Source organism: Tachyglossus aculeatus, chromosome Y4 (genome assembly GCF_015852505.1).
Source record: "Tachyglossus aculeatus isolate mTacAcu1 chromosome Y4, mTacAcu1.pri, whole genome shotgun sequence".
NCBI classification, from domain to species: Eukaryota; Metazoa; Chordata; class Mammalia; order Monotremata; family Tachyglossidae; genus Tachyglossus; species Tachyglossus aculeatus.
The window spans coordinates 12176370-12195668 of NC_052096.1; the positions used below are offsets into that span (position 1 = coordinate 12176370).

Sequence of the window (19299 nt, forward strand, 5' to 3'; positions counted from 1 at the left end):
TCCCCCTTCTAGCCTGTGAGCCTGTTGTTGGGTAGGGACCGTCTCTATCTGTTGCCGATTTGTCCTTCCCAAGCGCTTAGTCCAGTGCTCTGCACACAGTAAGCGCTCAGTAAATATGAATGAATGAATGAATGAATGAATGAATGAATGAATGAATGAATGACAGGGCGGAGGGAAGGGAGGGGGCCCGGGCGGAGCGTCAGACTGCACCGCCTCCTCTCCACCGGCAGGGGCCGCTGCGGGGCAGAGCGTCCGTCTGCGCCGCCTCCTTTTCGCCGGCAGGGGCCGCTGCGGGGCGGAGCGTCGGGCTGCACCGCCTCCTCTCCGCCGGCAGGGGCCGCTGCGGGGCGGAGCGTCCGTCTGCGCCGCTTCCTCTCCGCCGGCAGGGGCCGCTGCGGGGAGGAGCGTCCGTCTGCGCCGCCTCCTTTCCGCCGGCAGGGGCCGCTGCGGGAGGGAGCTTCTGGCTGCGCCGCCTCTTCCCGTCCGGCAGGGGACGCTGCGGGGCGGAGCGTCCGTCTGCGCCGCCTCCTCTCCGCCGGCAGGGGCCGCTGCGGGGCGGAGGGTCGGGCTGCGCCGCCTCCTCCCGTCCAGCAGGGGCCGCTGCAGGGCGGGGCGTCGGGCTGCACCGCCTCCTCCCCGCCGGCAGGAACTGCAGCGTCCGTTGCGCCGCCTCCTCTCCGCCGGCAGGGGCCGCTGCGGGGCGGAGCGTCGGGCTGCGCCGCCTTCTCCCGTCCGGCAGGGGCCGCTGCGGGGCGGAGCGTCGGGCTGCACCGCCTCCTCCCGTCGGGCTGCACCCCCTCCTCTCCGCCGGCAGGGGCCGCTGCGGGGCGGAGCGTACGGGCTGCGCCGCCTCCTCCCCGCCGGCAGGGGCCGCTGCGGGGCGGAGTGTCCCGGCTGCACCGCCTCCTCCCGTCGGGCTGTGCCACCTCCTCTCGTCGGGCTGCACCCCCTCCTCTCCGCCGGCAGGGGCCGCTGCGGGGCGGAGCGTACGGTCTGCGCCGCCTCCTCTCCGCCGGCAGGGGCCGCTGCGGGGCGGGGCGTTCGGGCTGCGCCGCCTCCTCCGGTCCGGCAGGGGTCGCTGCGGGTGTCGGTCCCCGGTCCTCCGCGCCTGCGCGTTGGTGTCGGTGTCGGTGTCCCCGCCCGGGCGTCTCGGGGACTCTCGGTGGCGGCGGCGGCGGCAGAGGAGCATCATGGGTGAGCTGACGTGTCCCGGGCCCGGGGAGGGGGGGAGTGGGAACGGGGGGAACGGGGAGGGGGGGAGGGGGGGAAGGGGGAGGGGAGGGGGGGGAGGGGAGGAGGGAGGGGGGGGAGGGGGGGAACAGGAGGGAGGGGGGGAGGGGAGGGGGGAAGGGAGGGGGGGAGGGGGGGGGGGGTAGGGGGGGGGGGGGGGGGGGGGGGGGGAGGGGGAGGGGGGGGGGGGGGAGGGGAGGGGGGAAGGGAGGGGGGAGGGGAGGGGAGGGGGAGGGGGGAAGGGAGGGAGGGGGAGGGGAGGGGGAGGGGGGAAGGGAGGGAGAGGGGGAAGGGAGGGAGGAGGGGAGGGGGGAGGGGGGAGGGGAGGGGGGAAGGGAGGGGGGAAGGAGGGAGGAGGGGAGGAGGGGGGAAGGAAGGGGGAGGGGAGGAGGGGGGAAGGAAGGGGGAGGGGAGGAGGGGGGAAGGAAGGGGGAGGGGAGGGGGGGAAGGAAGGGGGAGGGGAGGGGGGGGAAGGAAGGGGGAGGGGAGGGGGGGAAGGAAGGGGGAGGGGAGGAGGGGGGAAGGAAGGGGGAGGGGAGGAGGGGGGAAGGAAGGGGGAGGGGAGGGGGGGAAGGAAGGGGGAGGGGAGGGGGGGAAGGAAGGGGGAGGGGAGGGGGGGAAGGAAGGGGGAGGGGAGGGGGGGAAGGAAGGGGGAGGGGAGGGGGGGAAGGAAGGGGGAGGGGAGGGGGGGAAGGAAGGGGGAGGGGGGGGGACGGGCCCCTTTTTCCTCCTCTATTCTATTTATTTTATTTTGTTAGTATGTTTGGTTTTGTTGTCTGTCTCCCCCTTCTAGACTGTGAGCCCACTGGTGGGTAGGGACCGTCTCTAGACGTTGCCAACTTGGACTTCCCAACCACCAGTCGTATTTATTGAGCGCTTACTGTGTGCAGAGCACTGGACTAAGCGCTTGGGAAGTCCAAGTTGGCAACATATAGAGACGGTCCCGACCCAGCAGCGGGCTCACAGTCTAGAAGGGGGATAGTCCAGTGCTCTGCACATAGTAAGCGCTCAATAAATACGATTGGTGGTGATGATGATGAAGGGAGGAGGGGGGGGGGAGGGAGGGAGGAGGGGGAGGGGGGGAGGGAGGAGGAGGAGGGGGGAGGGTGGAAGGGAAGAGGAGGGGGAGGGGAGGAGGGGACCCTGGGAGGAGGGGGGAGGGGGCCCGGGGGGGATGGGGGGTGAGGGGGGTTCTGGAGGGGGAAAGGGGGGTAGTAGGAGGAGTAGGAGTAGTAGCAATGGCATTTATTAAGCGCTTACTATGTGCAAAGCACTGTTATATGCTCTGAAAAAAAATTTTTTTTCATTCATTCATTCAGTCGTATTTATCGAGCGCTTCCTGTGTGCAGAGCCCTGGGCTAAGCGCTTGGGAAGGCCAAGAGGGCAACACGTAGAGACTTCACTTCTCTGGGCCTCAGTGACCTCATCTGGAAAATGGGGATGGAGACGGGGAGCCCTCATTCATTCAGTCGTATTTATTGAGCGCTTCCTGTGTGCAGAGCGCTGGGCTAAGCGCTTGGGAAGGCCAAGTGGGCAACACGTAGAGACTTCACGTCTCTAGGCCTCAGTGACCTCATCTGGAAGATGGGGATGGAGACGGGGAGCCCTCATTCATTCAATCGTATTTATTGAGCGCTTCCTGTGTGCAGAGCGCTGGGCTAAGCGCTTGGGAAGGACAAGTGGGCAACACGTAGAGACTTCACGTCTCTGGGCCTCAGTGACCTCATCTGGAAGATGGGGATGGAGACGGGGAGCCCTCATTCATTCAATCGTATTTATTGAGCGCTTCCTGTGTGCAGAGCACTGGGCTAAGCGCTTGGGAAGGACAAGTGGGCAACACGTAGAGACTTCACGTCTCTAGGCCTCAGTGACCTCATCTGGAAGATGGGGATGAAGAGTGGGAGCCCTCGTTTATTCATTCATTCGATCGTATTTATTGAGCGCTTCCTGTGTGCGGAGCACTGGGCGAAGCGCTTGGGAAGGCCAAGTTGGCAACATCTAGAGACGGGCCCTGCCCAACAGCGGGCTCACAGTCTAGAAGGGGGAGACGGAGAACAAAACCAAACGTATTAACAAAATAAAATAAATAGAATAGATATGTACAAGTAAAATAAATAGGGTAATAAATACGTACAAACCTATATAGAGAGAGAGAAGCAGTGTGGCTCGGTGGAAAGAGCCTGGGTTTTGGAGTCAGGGGTCATGGGAGGGAGGAGGGGGAGGGGGCCCTGGGGGGGCCCACTGTTGGGTAGGGATTATCTCTATATGTTGTCAACTTGTACTTCCCAAGCGCTTAGTACAGTGCTCTGCACATAGTAAGCGCTCATTAAATGCGATTGATGATGATGATTATGTCGCCAACTTGTCCTTCCCAAGCGCTTAGTAAGGTGCTCTGCACACAGGAAGCGCTCAATAAATACGATTGAATGAGTGAGTGAATGAATGAATGAATGAATGGGGGCGAGGGGGCCTTGGGAGGAGGGGGAGGGGATCTAAGGAAGCCGAGAAGCAGCGTGGCCCAGTGGAAAGAGCCCGGGCTTTGGGTTCAGAGGTCACGGGTTCGAATCCCGCCTCCGCCACGTGTCTGCTGGGTGATCTTGGGCAAGTCACTTCTCCGGGCCTCAGTTCCCTCATCTGGAAAATGGGGATTAAAATTGTGTGAGCCCCCCACCGTGGGACCACCTGATCACCCTGTAACCTCCCCAGCGCTTAGAACAGGGCTTTGCACATAGTAAGCGCTTAACAAATGCCAATTATTATTATTATTAGGGAGGAGGGGGAGGGGCCTGGGGGGGGAGGATCTGTTGCCAACTTGTCCTTCCCAAGCGCTTAGTCCGGTGCTCTGCACACAGGAAGCGCTCAATACATACGATGGAATGGATGAATGAATGAATGAAGGGAGGAGGGGGGCTGGGGGGATTGGGGGGAGGGGGGGAAAGGGAGGTGGGGGAGGGGACCCGGGGGGGGGCGCAGAGAGGGGGACGGGGGAGGGGACCCTGGGGGAAGAGGGGAGGGGGGGGGAGGGGAGGGGGCCCTGGGGGGGAAGGATCTGTTGCCAACTTGTTACCAGCGCTTAGTCCAGTGCTCTGCACACAGGAAGTGCTCAATAAATACGATTGATTGATTCCCAAGCGTTTAGTCCAGTGCTCTGCACACAGGAAGTGCTCAATAAATACGACTGAATGAATGAAGGGGGGGTAGGGGGGCCCCGGGGGGGCCTTGGGAGGAGGGGGAGGGGGGAGGGGGCTTGGGGGGGCAGAGGGGGGGAGGGGTCGGGGGGGGGACCGTTGGAGGAGTTATGTGGGGGAGGGGGCCCCAGAGGGAAGAGCCCCCCCCCCATCCCCCCCAATAAGGCCGGTATGGTATTCAGTCAATCATTCAATCAATCAATCGTATTTATTGAGCGCTTACTGTGTGCAGAGCACTGGACTGAGCGCTTGGGAAGGACAAGTTGGCAACATCTCGAGACGGTCCCTACCCGACAGTGGGCTCACAGTCTAGAAAGGGGAATTTGTACAGTGCTTACTAGGTGTCAGGCCCTCCGCCCGGGCCCCACAGTCAGAAGGTCCCGGGTTCTAATCCCGCCCCCGCCCCTTGTCTGCTGGGCGACCTTGGGCCGGTCACTTGGCTTCTCTGGGCCTCAGTGGCCTTATCTGGAAAATGGGGATGAAGACTGTGAGCCCCCCCATGGGACAATCTGATCACCTTGTATCTCCCCCGGCGCTTAGAACAGTGCTTTGCACATAGTAAGTGCTTAATAAATGCCCTTATTATTATTATTACTTGGCTTCTCCGGGCCCCAGTGGCCTCATCTGGAAAATGGGGATGGAGGCTGGGAGCCCCCACGGGGGGACGGGGCCTGCGGCCGATTCGGTTTGCTCAGATTCGCCCCAGCGCTTAGTACAGTGCCTGGCACCTGGTAAGGGCTTAACACACAAACTAGAGAAGCAGTGTGGCTCAATGGAAAGCGCCCGGGCTTGGGAGTCAGAGGTCATGGGTTCAAATCGGGCTCTGCCAATTCATTCATTCATTCAGTCATATTGATTGAGCGCTTACTGTGTGCAGAGCGCTGTGCTAAGCGCTTGGGAAGTCCAAGTTGGCAACATAGAGAGACGGTCCCTACCCAACAGCGGGCTCAATTGTCAGCTGGGTGACTTTGGGCGAGTCACTTCGCTTCTCCGGGCCTCAGTTCCCTCATCTGTAAAATGGGGATGAAGAATGGGAGCTCCCTGTGGGACCACCTGATCACCTTGTAACCTCCCCAGCGCTTAGAACGGTGCTTTGCACGTAGGAAGTGCTTAATAAATGCCATCATTATTATTATAATTCAAATCCCAGCTCTACCACTTGTCAGATGGGTGACTTTGGGCGAGTCACTTCGCTTCTCCGGGCCTCAGTTCCCTCATCTGTAAAATGGGGATGAAGACTGGGAGCTCCCTGTGGGCCAACCTGATCACCTTGTAACCTCCCCAGCGCTTAGAACAGTGCTTTACACATAGTAAGCGCTTAATAAATGCCATCATTGTTATTATTATTCGAATCCCAGCTCTACCGCTTGTCAGCTGGGTGACTTTGGGCGAGTCACTTCACTTCTCCGGGCCTCAATTCCCTCATCTGGAAAATGGGGATTAAAGACTGTGAGCCCCCCATGGGACAACCTGATCACCCTGTATCCTCCCCAGTGCTTAGAACAGTGCTTGGCACCTAGTAAGCGCTTAACAAATACCAACATTATTATTATTATTAAACCGTAATTATTATTCATTCATTCAATCGTATTTATTGAGCGCTTACTGTTTGCGGAGCACTGGACTAAGCGCACCTAGTAAGCACTAACAAATACCAACATTATTATTATTAAACCATAATTATTATTCATTCATCCAATCATATTTATTGAGCGCTTACTGTGTACTAAGCGCTTATTATTACAAGGAAGTGGGGCCGGTCCCAGTCTCTGCCCCACCTGGGGCTCCCAATCTCAATCCCCATTTTACAACTGAGGTTCCTCCAGTCATATCTATTGAGCGCTTACTGTGTGCAGAGCACTGTACTAAGCGCTTATTATTACAAAGAAGTGGAGCCGGTCCCAGTCTCTATCCCCATTTTACAACTGAGGTTCCCCCAGTCGTATCTGTTGAGCTCTTACTGTGTGCAGAGCACTGTACTAAGCGCTTATTATTACAATCTTAATCCCCATTTTACAACTGAGGTTCCTCCAGTGGTATCTATTGAGCTCTTACTGTGTGCAGAGCACTGTACTAAGCGCTTATTATTACAATCTCAGTCCCCATTTTACAACTGAGGTTCCTCCAGTCGTATCTATTGAGCGCTTACTGTGTGCAGAGCACTGTGCTAAGCGCTTATTATTACAAAGAAGTGGAGCCGGTCCCAGTCTCTATCCCCATTTTACAACTGAGGTTCCCCCAGTCGTATCTGTTGAGCTCTTACTGTGTGCAGAGCACTGTACTAAGCGCTTATTATTACAATCTTAATCCCCATTTTACAACTGAGGTTCCTCCAGTGGTATCTATTGAGCTCTTACTGTGTGCAGAGCACTGTACTAAGCGCTTATTATTACAATCTCAATCCCCATTTTACAACTGAGGTTCCACCAGTGGTATCTATTGAGCGCTTACTGTGTGCAGAGCACTGTACTAACTGCTTATTATTACAATCTCAATCCCCATTTTACAACTGAGGTTCATCCAGTCATATCTATTGAGCGCTTACTGTGTGCAGAGCACTGTACTAAGCACTTATTATTACAAAGAAGTGGGACCGGTCCCAGTCTCTGTCCACACTGGGGCTCCCAATCTCAATCCCCATTTTACAACTCAGGTTCCTTCAGTCCTATCTGTTGAGCACTTACTGTGTGCAGAGCACTGTACTAAGCGCTTATTATTACAAAGAAGTGGGGCCGGTCCCAGTCTCTATCCCCATTTTACAACTGAGGCTCCTCCAGTCGTATCTATTGAGCGCTTACTGTGTGCAGAGCACTGTACTAAGCGCTTATTATTACAATCTCAATCCCCACTTTGCAACTGAGGTTCATCCAGTCGTATCTATTGAGCACTTACTGTGTGCAGAGCACTGGACTAAGCGCTTAGTATTACAAGGAAGTGGGGCCGGTCCCAGTCTCTGCCCCACCTGGGGCTCCCAATCTCAATCCCCATTTTACAACTGAGGTTCATCCAGTCGTATCTATTGAGCGCTTACTGTGTTCAGAGCACTGTACTAAGCGCTTATTATTACAAAGAAATGGGGCCGGTCCCAGTCTCTCCCCATTTTACAACTGAGGTTCCTCCAGTCGTATCTATTGAGTGCTTACTGTGTGCAGAGCACTGTACTAAGTGCTTACTATTACAATCTCAATCCCCATTTTACAACTGAGGTTCCTCCAGTCGTATCTATTGAGCGCTTACTGTGTGCAGAGCACTGTACTAAGCGCTTATTATTACAAAGAAGTGGGGCCGGTCCCAGTCTCTGCCCACACTGGGGCTCCCAATCTCAATCCCCATTTTACAACTGAGGTTCCTCCAGTCGTATCTATTGAGCGCTTACTGTGTGCAGAGCACTGTACTAAGCGCTAATTATTACAAAGAAGTGGGGCCGGTCCCAGTCTCTGCCCACACTGGGGCTCCCAATCTCAATCCCCATTTTACAACTGAGGTTCATCCAGTCGTATCTATTGAGCGCTTACTGTGTGCAGAGCACTGTACTAAGCGCTTATTATTACAATCTCAATCCCCATTTTACAACTGAGGTTCCTTCAGTCGTATCTATTGAGCGCTTACTATGTGTAGAGGACTGTACTAAGCGCTTGGGAGCGGACAGCCAACCACAAACAGTCCCATTCCCCGCCCAGGACGAGCTCCCAGTCACCTGTATATATGTATATACACCTATATATATGTTTGTCCATATTTATTACTCTATTTATTTATCTTGTCCATATCTATTCTATTTATTTTATTTTGTTAGTATATTTGCTTTTGTTCTCCGTCTCCCCCTTCTAGTCTGTGAGCCCGCCGTTGGGTAGGGCCCGTCTCTACGTGTTGCCGGCTTGTCCTTCCCAAGCGCTTAGTCCAGTGCTCTGCACGCGGTAAGCGCTCAATAAATACGACTGACCGAGGTCACCGAGGCACGATGAGCCGACAAGCGGCCCAGCTGGGATTGGAGCCCTCTGACATCATCAATCGTATTTATTGAGCGCTCCCTATCATCATCATCATCATCAATCGTATTTATTGAGCGCTTACTCTGTGCAGAGCGCTGGACTAAGCGCTTGGGAAGGACCAATTGGCAACATAGAGAGACGGTCCCTACCCAACAGTGGGCTCTCAGAATGATAATAATAATAACAAGGGCATTTATTAAGCGCTTACTATGTGCAAAGCGCCGTTCTGAGCGCTGGGGAATCCCGTTGAATCCCGGCTCCACCACACGTCTGCTGTGTGACCTTGGGTAAGTCCCTTAACTTCTCTGAGCCTCAGTTACCTCATCTGTAAAATAGGGATTAAGACTGTGAGCCCCACATGGGACGAACTCGTTACCTTGTTTCCCCTCCCCAGCGCTTAGAACAGTGCTTTGCACATAGTAAGCGCTTAACAAATGCCATCATTATTATTATTGGGGAGGCTGCAAGGTGATCAGAAGGGCGTCTGCCACAGAGTGAGCGCTCAGCAGGTACCGAGGTGACGTTGTTGCTGTTGTTTTTTTGTCCCCCCCCGACGCTGCAGCGGTGGGCACCGGGACCTCCCTGGCGCTGTCCTTGCTCCTGTCTCTGCTGCTGTTCGCCGGGATGCAGTGGTTTAGCCGCCACCTGGGCTCGACGGAGTGGCTGACCGTCCAGGGGGGCCTGCTGGGCTCCGGGCTCTTCGTCTTCTCCCTCACCGTATCCTGCCGAGACCCCCGGGGGCGAGGGGGAGGTGGGCCCCGGGTTTCGAAGCGCTCCATTTTATCAATCAGTCAATCAATCAATCATATTTATTGAGCGCTTACTATGTGCGGAGCACTGGACTAATGGGAAGCACAAATTGGCAACGTATGGAGACGGTCCCTACCCAACAGTGGGCTCACAGTCTAAGAGTAATAATGCCTGCTGTGTCAAGCAATCGATCGATCAATCAATCGTATTTATTGAGCGCTTACTATGTGCGGAGCACTGGACTAAGCGCTTGGGGAGTACAAGTTGGCAACATATAGAGACAGTCCCTACCCAACAGTGGGCTCACAGTCTAAAAGGGGGAGACAGAGAACAGAACCAAACGTACCAACAAAATAAAATAAATAGGATAGAAATGTACAAGTAAAATAAATAAATAAATAGATAGATAGAGTAATAAATATGTGTGACCTTCGGCAAGTCACTTCATCATCATCATCATCATCAATCGTATTTATTGAGCACTTACTGTGTGCGGAGCACTGGACTAAGCGCTTGGGGAGTCCAAGTTGGCAACATATAGAGACAGTCCCTACCCAACAGTGGGCTCACAGTCTAAGAGTAATAATGCCTGCTGTGTGACCTTCGGCAAGTCACTTCATCATCATCAATCGTATTTATTGAGCGCTTACTGTGTGCGCAGCACTGTACTAAGCGCTTGGGGAGTCCAAGTTGGCAACATATAGAGACAGTCCCTACCCAACAGTGGGCTCACAGTCTAAAAGGGGGAGACAGAGAACAGAACCAAACATACCAACAAAATAAAATAAATAGGATAGAAATGTACAAGTAAAATAAATGGAGTAATAAATATGTGTGACCTTCGGCAAGTCACTTCATCATCATCATCATCATCAATCGTATTTATTGAGCGCTTACTGTGTGCGGAGCACTGGAATAAGCGCTTGGGGAGTCCAAGTTGGCAACATATAGAGGCAGTCCCTACCCAACAGTGGGCTCACAGTCTAAAAGGGGGAGACAGAGAACAAAACCAAACGTACTCACAAAATAAAATAAATAGAATAGATGTGGACGAGTAAAATAAATAAATAAAAAGAGTAATAAATATGTACAAACATCATCATCATCAGTCGTATTTATTGAGCGCTTACTATGTGCAGAGCACTGGACTAAGCGCTTGGGAAGCACAAATTGGCAACATCTAGAGACAGTCCCTACCCAACAGTGGGCTCACAGTCTAAGAGTAATAATGCCTGCTGTGTGACCTTCGGCAAGTCACTTCATCATCATCATCAATCGTATTTATTGAGCGCTTACTGTGTGCGGAGCACTGTACTAAGCGCTTGGGGAGTCCAAGTTGGCAACATATAGAGACAGTCCCTACCCAACAGTGGGCTCACAGTCTCAGAGTAATAATGCCTGCTGTGTGACCTTCGGCAAGTCACTTCATCATCATCATCATCATCAATCGTATTTATTGCGCGCTTACTGTGTGCAGAGCACTGTACTAAGCGCTTGGGGAGTACAAGTTGGCAACATCTAGAGACAGTCCCTACCCAACAGTGGGCTCACAGGCTCACACTTCACTTCTCTGAGCCTCAGTTCCCTCATCTGTCAAATGGGGACGGTGAGCCCTGCGTGGGACAACCCGATCACCCTGTAACCTCCCCAGCGCTTAGAACAGTGCTCTGCACATAGTAAGCGCCTGACCAATGCCATCGTTATTATTATTAATAATAATCACGGTATTTGTGAAGCGCTTGCTTACCACGTCGTGAGTTCGAGTCCCGGCTCCGCCAGTGGTCGGCTGTGTGACTTTGTGTCACTTCACCTCTCAGAGCCTCAGTTCCCTGCTCTGTAAAACGGGGATGATCAATCCATCAGTCAATCGTATTTATTGAGCGCTTACTGTGTGCGGAGCGCTGTACTAAGCGCTTGGGACGTCCAAGTCGGCAACATCTAGAGACGGTCCCTCCCTACCCGACAGCGGGCTCACGGTCTAGAAGGGGGAGGCAGACAACAAAACAAAACATATCAACAAAATAAAATAAATAAATAGGATGACGACTGTGAGCCCCTCGCGGGACAACCTGATTACTTTGTATCCCCCCCCCCCCCCCCAGCGCTTAGAACAGTGCTTTGCACGTAGTAGAAGTGCATAGTGCTTTGCACATAGGAGAAGCGGCGTGGCTCATTGGAAAGAGCCCGGGCTTTGGAGTCAGAGGTCATGGGTTCGAATCCCGGCTCGGCCACGTGTCTGCTGTGTGACCTTGGGCAAGTCACTTCTCTGAGCCTCAGTTCCCTCATCTGTAAAATGGGGATGAAGACTGGGAGCCCCACGTGGGACAACTTGATCACCTTGTATCCCCCCCCAGCGCTTAGAACAGTGCTCTGCACATAGTAAGCCCTTAACAAATGCCATCATTATTATTATTATAGTAAGCGCTTAACAAATGCCATTATTATTATTATTATTATTATTATTATTATTCACTTCTCTGGGCCTCAGTTCCCTCATCTGGAAAACGGGGATGAAGCCTGTGAGCCCCCCGGGGGGGGGGGACAACCTGATCCCCTTGTAACCTCGCCAGCGCTTAGAACGGTGCTTGGCACATAGTAAGCGCTTAATAAATTCCATCATCATTATTATTATTGTTACTAATGCCATCGTTCGTGTTACTATTTGTTGTCTCCTTCCAAGCGCTTAGTACAGTCCTCCGCACACATTAACCGCCCATTAATTACGATCGAAGGACCGACGGGCCAATCCGGGGAATGGTTTCTATTAATGCCCGTCTCCCCCCCGCTTGACCGTAAGCTGGTCGAGGGTGGGGGGATTACGTGATATTCTTCTAACGCCGCCTCCCGAGCGCTCAGTACAGTGCCCTGCAGGCGGGCAGCGCTCCGTAGGTACAGTCGGACGAGCGCAGGGAAGGCTTCCTGGAGGCCGTGGGCCCCCGGGGGGGTCTCGGTGCAGAAGAGCAGAGGGCGGGTGGGGTGGCACAGGTTTGAGGGGGGGCAGAGCCGGGTGCGAGGTGGTGCGCGGGTGCGGCCGCTCTTCCTTAACCACCGGCCCCGGGCCTTCAACAACCTGGAGAACCTGGTTTTCGGGAAAGGTTTCCAAGCCAAGATATTTCCCGAGAGTGAGTATAAACCGTCGCGGGGCCGGGAGGGGAGCCGGGTGCGGGGCGATGCCACCTCCGCCGCGATCATCATCATCATCGATCGTATTTATTGAGCGCTTACTATGTGCAGAGCACTGGACTAAGCGCTTGGGAAGTCCAAGTTGGCAACATCTAGAGACGGTCCCTGCCCACCAGTGGGCTCACAGTCTCAAAGGGGGAGGCAGAGAACAAAACCAGACATACTAACAAAATAAAATAGAATAATGTACAAATAAAATGAATAAATAAATAAATAGAGTAAAAAATATGTACAAACATATATACAGGAATCCTTGGGAATCCAGACAGGTCTCCCGTGCGTCGAACGGTGCTTTTTCAATCAATCAACCAATCAATCGTATTGAGCGCTTACTGTGTGCGGAGCACTGGACTAAGCGCTTGGGAATCCAGCACGTAGAACAGTGCTTTTTCAATCAATCAATCAATCAATCGTATTTACTGAGCGCTTACTGTGTGCGGAGCACTGGACTAAGCGCTTGGGAATCCAGCGCGTAGAACGGTGCTTTTTCAATCAATCAATCGTATTTATTGAGCGCTTACTGTGTGCAGAGCACTGGACTAAGCGCTTGGGAATCCAGCGCGTAGAACGGTGCTTTTTCAATCAATCAATCAATCGTATTTATTGAGCGCTTACTGTGTGTAGAGCACTGTACTAAGCGCTTGGGAATCCAGCGTGTAGAACAGTGCTTTTTCAATCAATCAATCAATCGTATTTATTGAGCGCTTACTGTGTGTGGAGCACTGGACTAAGCGCTTGGGAATCCAGCGTGTAGAACAGTGCTTTTTCAATCAATCAATCAATCGTATTTATTGAGCGCTTACTGTGTGCGGAGCACTGTACTAAACGCTTGGGAATCCAGCGTGTAGAACAGTGCTTTTTGAATCAATCAATCGTATTTATTGAGCGCTTACTGTGTGCGGAGCACTGGACTAAGCGCTTGGGAATCCAGCGTGTAGAACGGTGCTTTTTCAATCAATCAATCAATCGTATTTACTGAGCGCTTACTGTGTGTAGAGCACTGGACTAAGCGCTTGGGAATCCAGCGCGTAGAACAGTGCTTTTTCAATCAATCAATCAATCAATCGTATTTATTGAGCGCTTACTGTGTGCGGAGCACTGGACTAAGCGCTTGAAAATCCAGCGCGTAGAACAGTGCTTTTTCAATCAATCAATCAATCAATCGTATTTATTGAGCGCTTACTGTGTGCGGAGCACTGGACTAAGCACTTGGGAAGTACAAGTTGGCAACATATAGAATGACCCTCAGCGTCCAGGACTGGGAGTCCGGAGGACGCGGGTTCTAATCCCGGCTGTGCCGCTCGTCTGCTGTGTGACCTTGAGCCAGTCACTGCGCTTCTCTAGGACTCAGTTCCCTCCTCTGTAAAATGGGGGTCGATTCTGTGAGCCCCACGGGGGCCCAAGCGCTTAGTACAGTGCTCTGCACACAGTAAGCGCTCAATAAATCACGATTGATGATGATGATGATGACAGGGACTGCGTCCAACCCCATTACCTTGTATCTACCCCAGCACTGAGTACAGTGCCCAGCACCCAGTAAGTGATATTGGCTCAGTGGAAAGAGCCCGGGCTTTGGAGTCGGAGGTCGTGGGTTCAAATCCCGGCTCTGCCACTTGTCAGCTGTGTGACTTTGGGCAAGTCACTTCACTTCTCTGGGCCTCAGTGACCTCATCTGTAAAATGGGGGTGAAGACTGGGAGCCCCCCATGGGACCGCCTGATCACCTTGTAACCTCCCCAGCGCCTAGAACAGTGCTTTGCACATAGTAAGCGCTCAACAAATACCATTATTAGCTTCTCTGGGCCTCAGTTCCCTCATCTGTAAAATGGGGGTTAAGACTGCGAGCCCCCCGTGGGACAACCTGATCACCTTGTAACCTCCCCAGCGCTTAGAACAGTGCTTTGCACATAGTAAGCGCTTAACAAATGCCATTATTATTATTATTATTATAGTAAGCACTTACTAAATGCCATCATTATTATTATCTACCCTAGCGCTTAGTACAGTGCCTGGCACACAGTAAGTGATTGGCTCAGTGGAAAGAGCCCGGGCTTTGGAGTCAGAGGTCGTGGGTTCAAGTCCCGGCTCCGCCACTTGTCAGCTGTGTGACTTTGGGCAAGTCACTTCACTTCTCTGGGCCTCAGTAAAATGGAGATGAAGACTGTGAGCCCCCACCGTGGGACCACCTGATCACCTTGTAAGCTCCCCAGCGCTTAGAACAGTGCTTTTGTGCATAGTAAGCGCTTAATGAATGACATCGTCATTGTTATAATTTATTAATAAATAAATAATAAGAATAATGGCATTTATTAAGCGCTTACTATGTGCAAAGCACTGTTCTAATCAATCAATCAATCGTATTTATTGAGCGCTTACTGTGTGCAGAGCACTCTACTAAGCGCTTGGGAAGTACAAGTTGGCAACTTAAAGAGACAGTCCCTACCCAACAGTGGGCTCACAGTCTAAGCGCTGGGGAGGTTACAAGCTGATCAGGTTGTCCCACGGGGGGGCTCCCAGTCTTCATCCCCATTTTCCAGATGAGGTCACTGAGGCCCAGAGAAGTAAAGTGACTGTCCCAAAGTCACACAGCCGACGTGTGGTGGAGCCGGGATTTGAACCCATGACCTCGGACTCCAATAACAAATAATTATTATTTATTATTAATAATAATAATAATAATAATAAAGACCCCGATTATTGTTGTCTTCCCCCCTGCCCCGGGCGACGCCGGACTCCTCCGTCATCGTTGTAAGTGATTATTACCTGTATATATGTCTGTACATATTTATTACTCTATTTATTTATCTTGTCCATATCTATTCTATTTATTTTATTTTGTTAGCATGTTTGGTTTCGTTCTCCGTCTCCCCCTTCCAGACTGTGAGCCCGCTGTTGGGTAGGGACTGTCTGTATGTTGCCGACTTGTCCTTCCCAAGCGCTTAGTCCAGTGCTCTGCACCCAGTAAGTGCTCAATAAATACGATTATTATTTATTAATAATAATGATTGATTATTATTTAATAATAATAATAATAAAGACCCCAATTCTTGTTGCCTTGCCCCCTGCCCCGGGCGATGCCGGACTCCTCCGTCGTCGTTGTAAGTGATTATTACCTGTATATATGTACGTATGTCTGTACATATTTATTACTCTATTTATTTTACTTGTACATATCTATTCTATTTATTTTATTTTGTTAGTATGGTTGGTCTTGTTCTCCGTCTCCCCCTTCTAGACTGTGAGCCCGCTGTTGGGTAGGGACCGTCTCTAGATGTTGCCAACTTGTCCTTCCCAAGCGCTTAGTCCAGTGCTCTGCACCCAGTAAGCGCTCAATAAATACGATTGATCGATTGATTATTATGTATTAATAATAATGACAATTGATTGATTGATTATTTAATAATAATAATAATAATAATAATAATAATAAAGACCCCAATTATTGTCGCCTTCCCCCCCTGCCCCGGGCGATGCCGGGCTCCTCCGCCGTCGTTGTCGCCGACTTGTCCTTCCCAAGCTGCTTAGTCCAGTGCTCTGCACCCAGTAAGCGCTCAATAAATACGATGGGATCGATTGATTATTATTTATTCATAATAACAACAATCGATTGATTGATTATTTAATAATAATAATAATAAAGACCCCAATTATTGTCGCCTTCCCCCCTGCCCCGGGCGATGCCGGACTCCTCCGCCGTCGTTGTCGCCGACTTGTCCTTCCCAAGATGCTTAGTCCAGTGCTCTGCACCCAGTAAGCACTCAATAAATACGATTGATTGATTATTATTTAATAATAATAATAACAATTGATTGATTATTTAATAATCATAATAATAAAGACCCCAATTATTGTCGCCTTCCCCCCCTGCCCCGGGCGATGCCGGACTCCGTCGTTGTCGCCGACTTGTCCTTCCCAAGCAGCTTAGCCCAGTGCTCTGCACCCAGTAAGCGCTCAATAAATACGATTGGTTGATTTATTATTATTTATTAATAATAGCGATCGGTTGGTCGCTATTTATTATTAATAATAAGTAATAATTATTAATAATAACACTGATGATAATAATAATGACCCCAATTATTGTCGCCTTGCCCCCTGCCCCGGGCGATGCCGGACTCCTCCGCCGCCGTCATCGTTGTCATGGTCGTCGTCGGTCCACCCCCCGGTCACCCCGCCAGTCGTCACCTGCCTCCTGTTGGCTCTGTTTGCTTCGGGCCTCATCCACCGTGTCTGCGTCACCACCTGGTGAGTCCCGGGACCCCCGGGGTGGGGGGGCTGTCGGGGGGGCGGGGGGCGTCTGGACGCCCCAAGTTAATCCTCTTCCCCCCCCCCCCGTCCCACAGCTTCATCTTCTCCATGGTCAGCCTCTACTACATCAACAAGATCTCCTCGACGCTGTACCAGGTGTCCGGGCCCCCCCCGGCCCCCGCCAAGGCCGCGGGGAAGGGCAAGAAGCGGAACTGACCACCCCCCCCCCCCCTTTGTGCCCCCCAAATAAAGCTCGACCGCCTTCGCAACCCCATCTGCCATCATTTGGGGCATCTGCCATTGCCGTCAGAGATGATTCAGAGTAGTAATATTTATATAATATATAATATCAGTGTTATATCAATATTATCAATATAATATTGATGCCTCATCATCACCATCGATCGTATTTATTGAGCGCTTACTGTGTGCAGAGCGCTGGACTAAGCGCTTGGGGAGTACAAATTGGCAACATCGAGAGACGGTCCCTACCCAGCAGCGGGCTCACAGTCTAAAAGGGGGAGACAGAGAACCAAACCGAACGTACTAACAAAATAAAATACATAGAATAGATATGTACAAGTAAAATCAATCAATCGCATTGATTGAGCGCTTACTGTGTGCAGAGCGCTGGACTAAGCGCTTGGGAAGTACAAATTGGCAACATGTAGAGACAGTCCCTACCCAACAGCGGGCTCACAGTCTAAAAGGGGGAGACGGAGAACAAAACTAAACGTGCTAACAGAATAAAATACATAGAATATATATGTACAAGTAAAATCAATCAATCGTATTGATTGAGCGCTTACTATGTGCCGAGCACTGTACTAAGCGCTTGGGAAGTACAAGTTGGCAACACAGAGAGACAGTCCCTACCCAACAGCGGGCTCACAGTCTAAAAGGGGGAGACAGAGAACAAAACCAAACGTACTCACAAAATAAAATAAATAGAATAGATATGTACAAGTAAAATAGAGTGATAAATATGTACAAACATATAAATATATACAGGTGCTGTGGGGAAGGGAAGGAGGTAAGAAGGGGGGGATGGAGAGGGGGACGAGGGGGAGAGGAAGGAAGGGGCTCAGTCTGGGAAGGCCTCCTGTAAGCGCTTAAATACCAACATCATCATTATTATTATTAACAGCGGGCTCACAGTCTAGAAGGGGGAGGCAGAGAACAAAACATATTAACAAAATAAAATAAATAGAATAGATATGTACAAGTAAAATAAATAAATAAAGAGTAATAAATACGAACAAACATATATCCATATATACAGGTGCTGTGGGGAAGGGAAGGAGGTAAGGCGGGGGGGATGGAGAGGGGAAGGAGGGGGCTCAGTCTGGGAAGGCCTCCTGGAGGAGGTGAGCTCTCAGTAGGGCCTTGAAGGATGCGATTGAATAATAATAGTAATAATGATGATGATGGCATTTATTAATAGAGAAGCAGCGTGGCTCAGTGGGTAGAGCCCGGGCTTTGGAGTCAGAGGTCGTGGGTTCCAATCCCGGCTCCGCCACGTGTCTGCTGTGTGACCCTGGGCAAGTCACTTCACTTCTCTGAGCCTCAGTTACCTCATCTGTAAAACGGGGATGAAGACGGTGAGCCCCACGTGGGACAACCTGATCACCTTGTATCCCCCCCCAGCGCTTAGAACAGTGTGAGCCCCGCATGGGACAACCTGATCACCTTGTATCCCCCCCAGCGCTTAGAACAGTGCTTAGCACATAGTAAGCGCTTAATAATAATAATGATGGCATTTGTTAAGCGCTTACTATGTGTCAAGCACTGTTCTAAGCGCTGGGCGGGGATACAGGGTGATCAGGTTGTCCCACGGGGGGCTCCCAGTCTTTTTATAATGACATTTATTAAGTGCTTACTATGTGCCAAGCACTGTTCTAAGCGCTGGGGAAGTTCCAAGGTGATCAGGTTGTCCCACGGGGGCTCACAGCCTTAATCCCCATTTTACAGATGAGGTAACTGAGGCACAGAGAAGTTAAGTGACTTACCCAAAGTCACACAGCTGACAATTGCGGAGCCAGGATTTGAACCCCTGACCTCAGATTCCAAAGCCCGGGCTCTTTCCACTGAGCCACGCTGCTTCTCAACCCCCCCCCCGTTTTACAGATGAGGCACAGAGAAGTGAAGTGACTGGCCCAAGGTCACACAGCTGACAAGTGGCGGATTGAATGAACGAATACCTTTTTTTAAGGTATTTGTTAGCACTGTACTAAGCGCTGCGGTTAGATATAAGCCGAGATAAATCCCGGTTAGATAAGTTTTGTCCCCTGTCTCCCCCTTCTAGACCGTGAGCCCGCCGTTGGGTCGGGACCGTCTCTCTATGTTGCCAACTTGGCCTTCCCAAGCGCTTAGTACAGTGCTCTGCACACAGTAAGCGCTCGCTTAGAACAGTGCTTTGCACATAGTAAGCGCTTAATAAACGCCATCATTATCATTATTATTATCAATAAATACGACCGAGTGAATGAATAAGCTCATCGGATTGGGCAGAAGGCCTGTTCAATCAATCAATCAATCAATCGTATTTATTGAGCGCTTACTATGTGCAGAGCACTGTACTAAGCGCTTGGGAAGTACAAATTGGCATCACATAGAGACAGTCCCTACCCAACAGTGGGCTCACAGTCCACATCATTCATTCATTCCGCCGTATTTATTGAGCGCTTCCTGGGTGCGGAGCGCTGGACT

General features: G+C 51.7%; 2 protein-coding genes across 2 annotated transcripts; one reads left to right on the plus strand and one right to left on the minus strand.

Annotated features, from left to right (window-relative positions):
• Positions 1-199: 199 nt before the first annotated feature.
• Positions 200-1189, minus strand: LOC119947015 (basic salivary proline-rich protein 1-like). The gene has a single exon (XM_038768491.1). The coding sequence runs from the start codon at positions 1187-1189 to the stop codon at positions 200-202; it is 990 nt and encodes a 329-aa protein (XP_038624419.1).
• Positions 1124-16863, plus strand: KRTCAP2 (keratinocyte associated protein 2). Its single transcript, XM_038768646.1, has 5 exons — positions 1124-1194; positions 8973-9127; positions 12219-12282; positions 16521-16587; positions 16686-16863. Exons 1-5 carry the CDS (start codon positions 1191-1193, stop codon positions 16804-16806), a joined length of 411 nt encoding a protein of 136 aa, XP_038624574.1. The 5' UTR covers positions 1124-1190; the 3' UTR covers positions 16807-16863.
• Positions 16864-19299: the final 2436 nt, after the last annotated feature.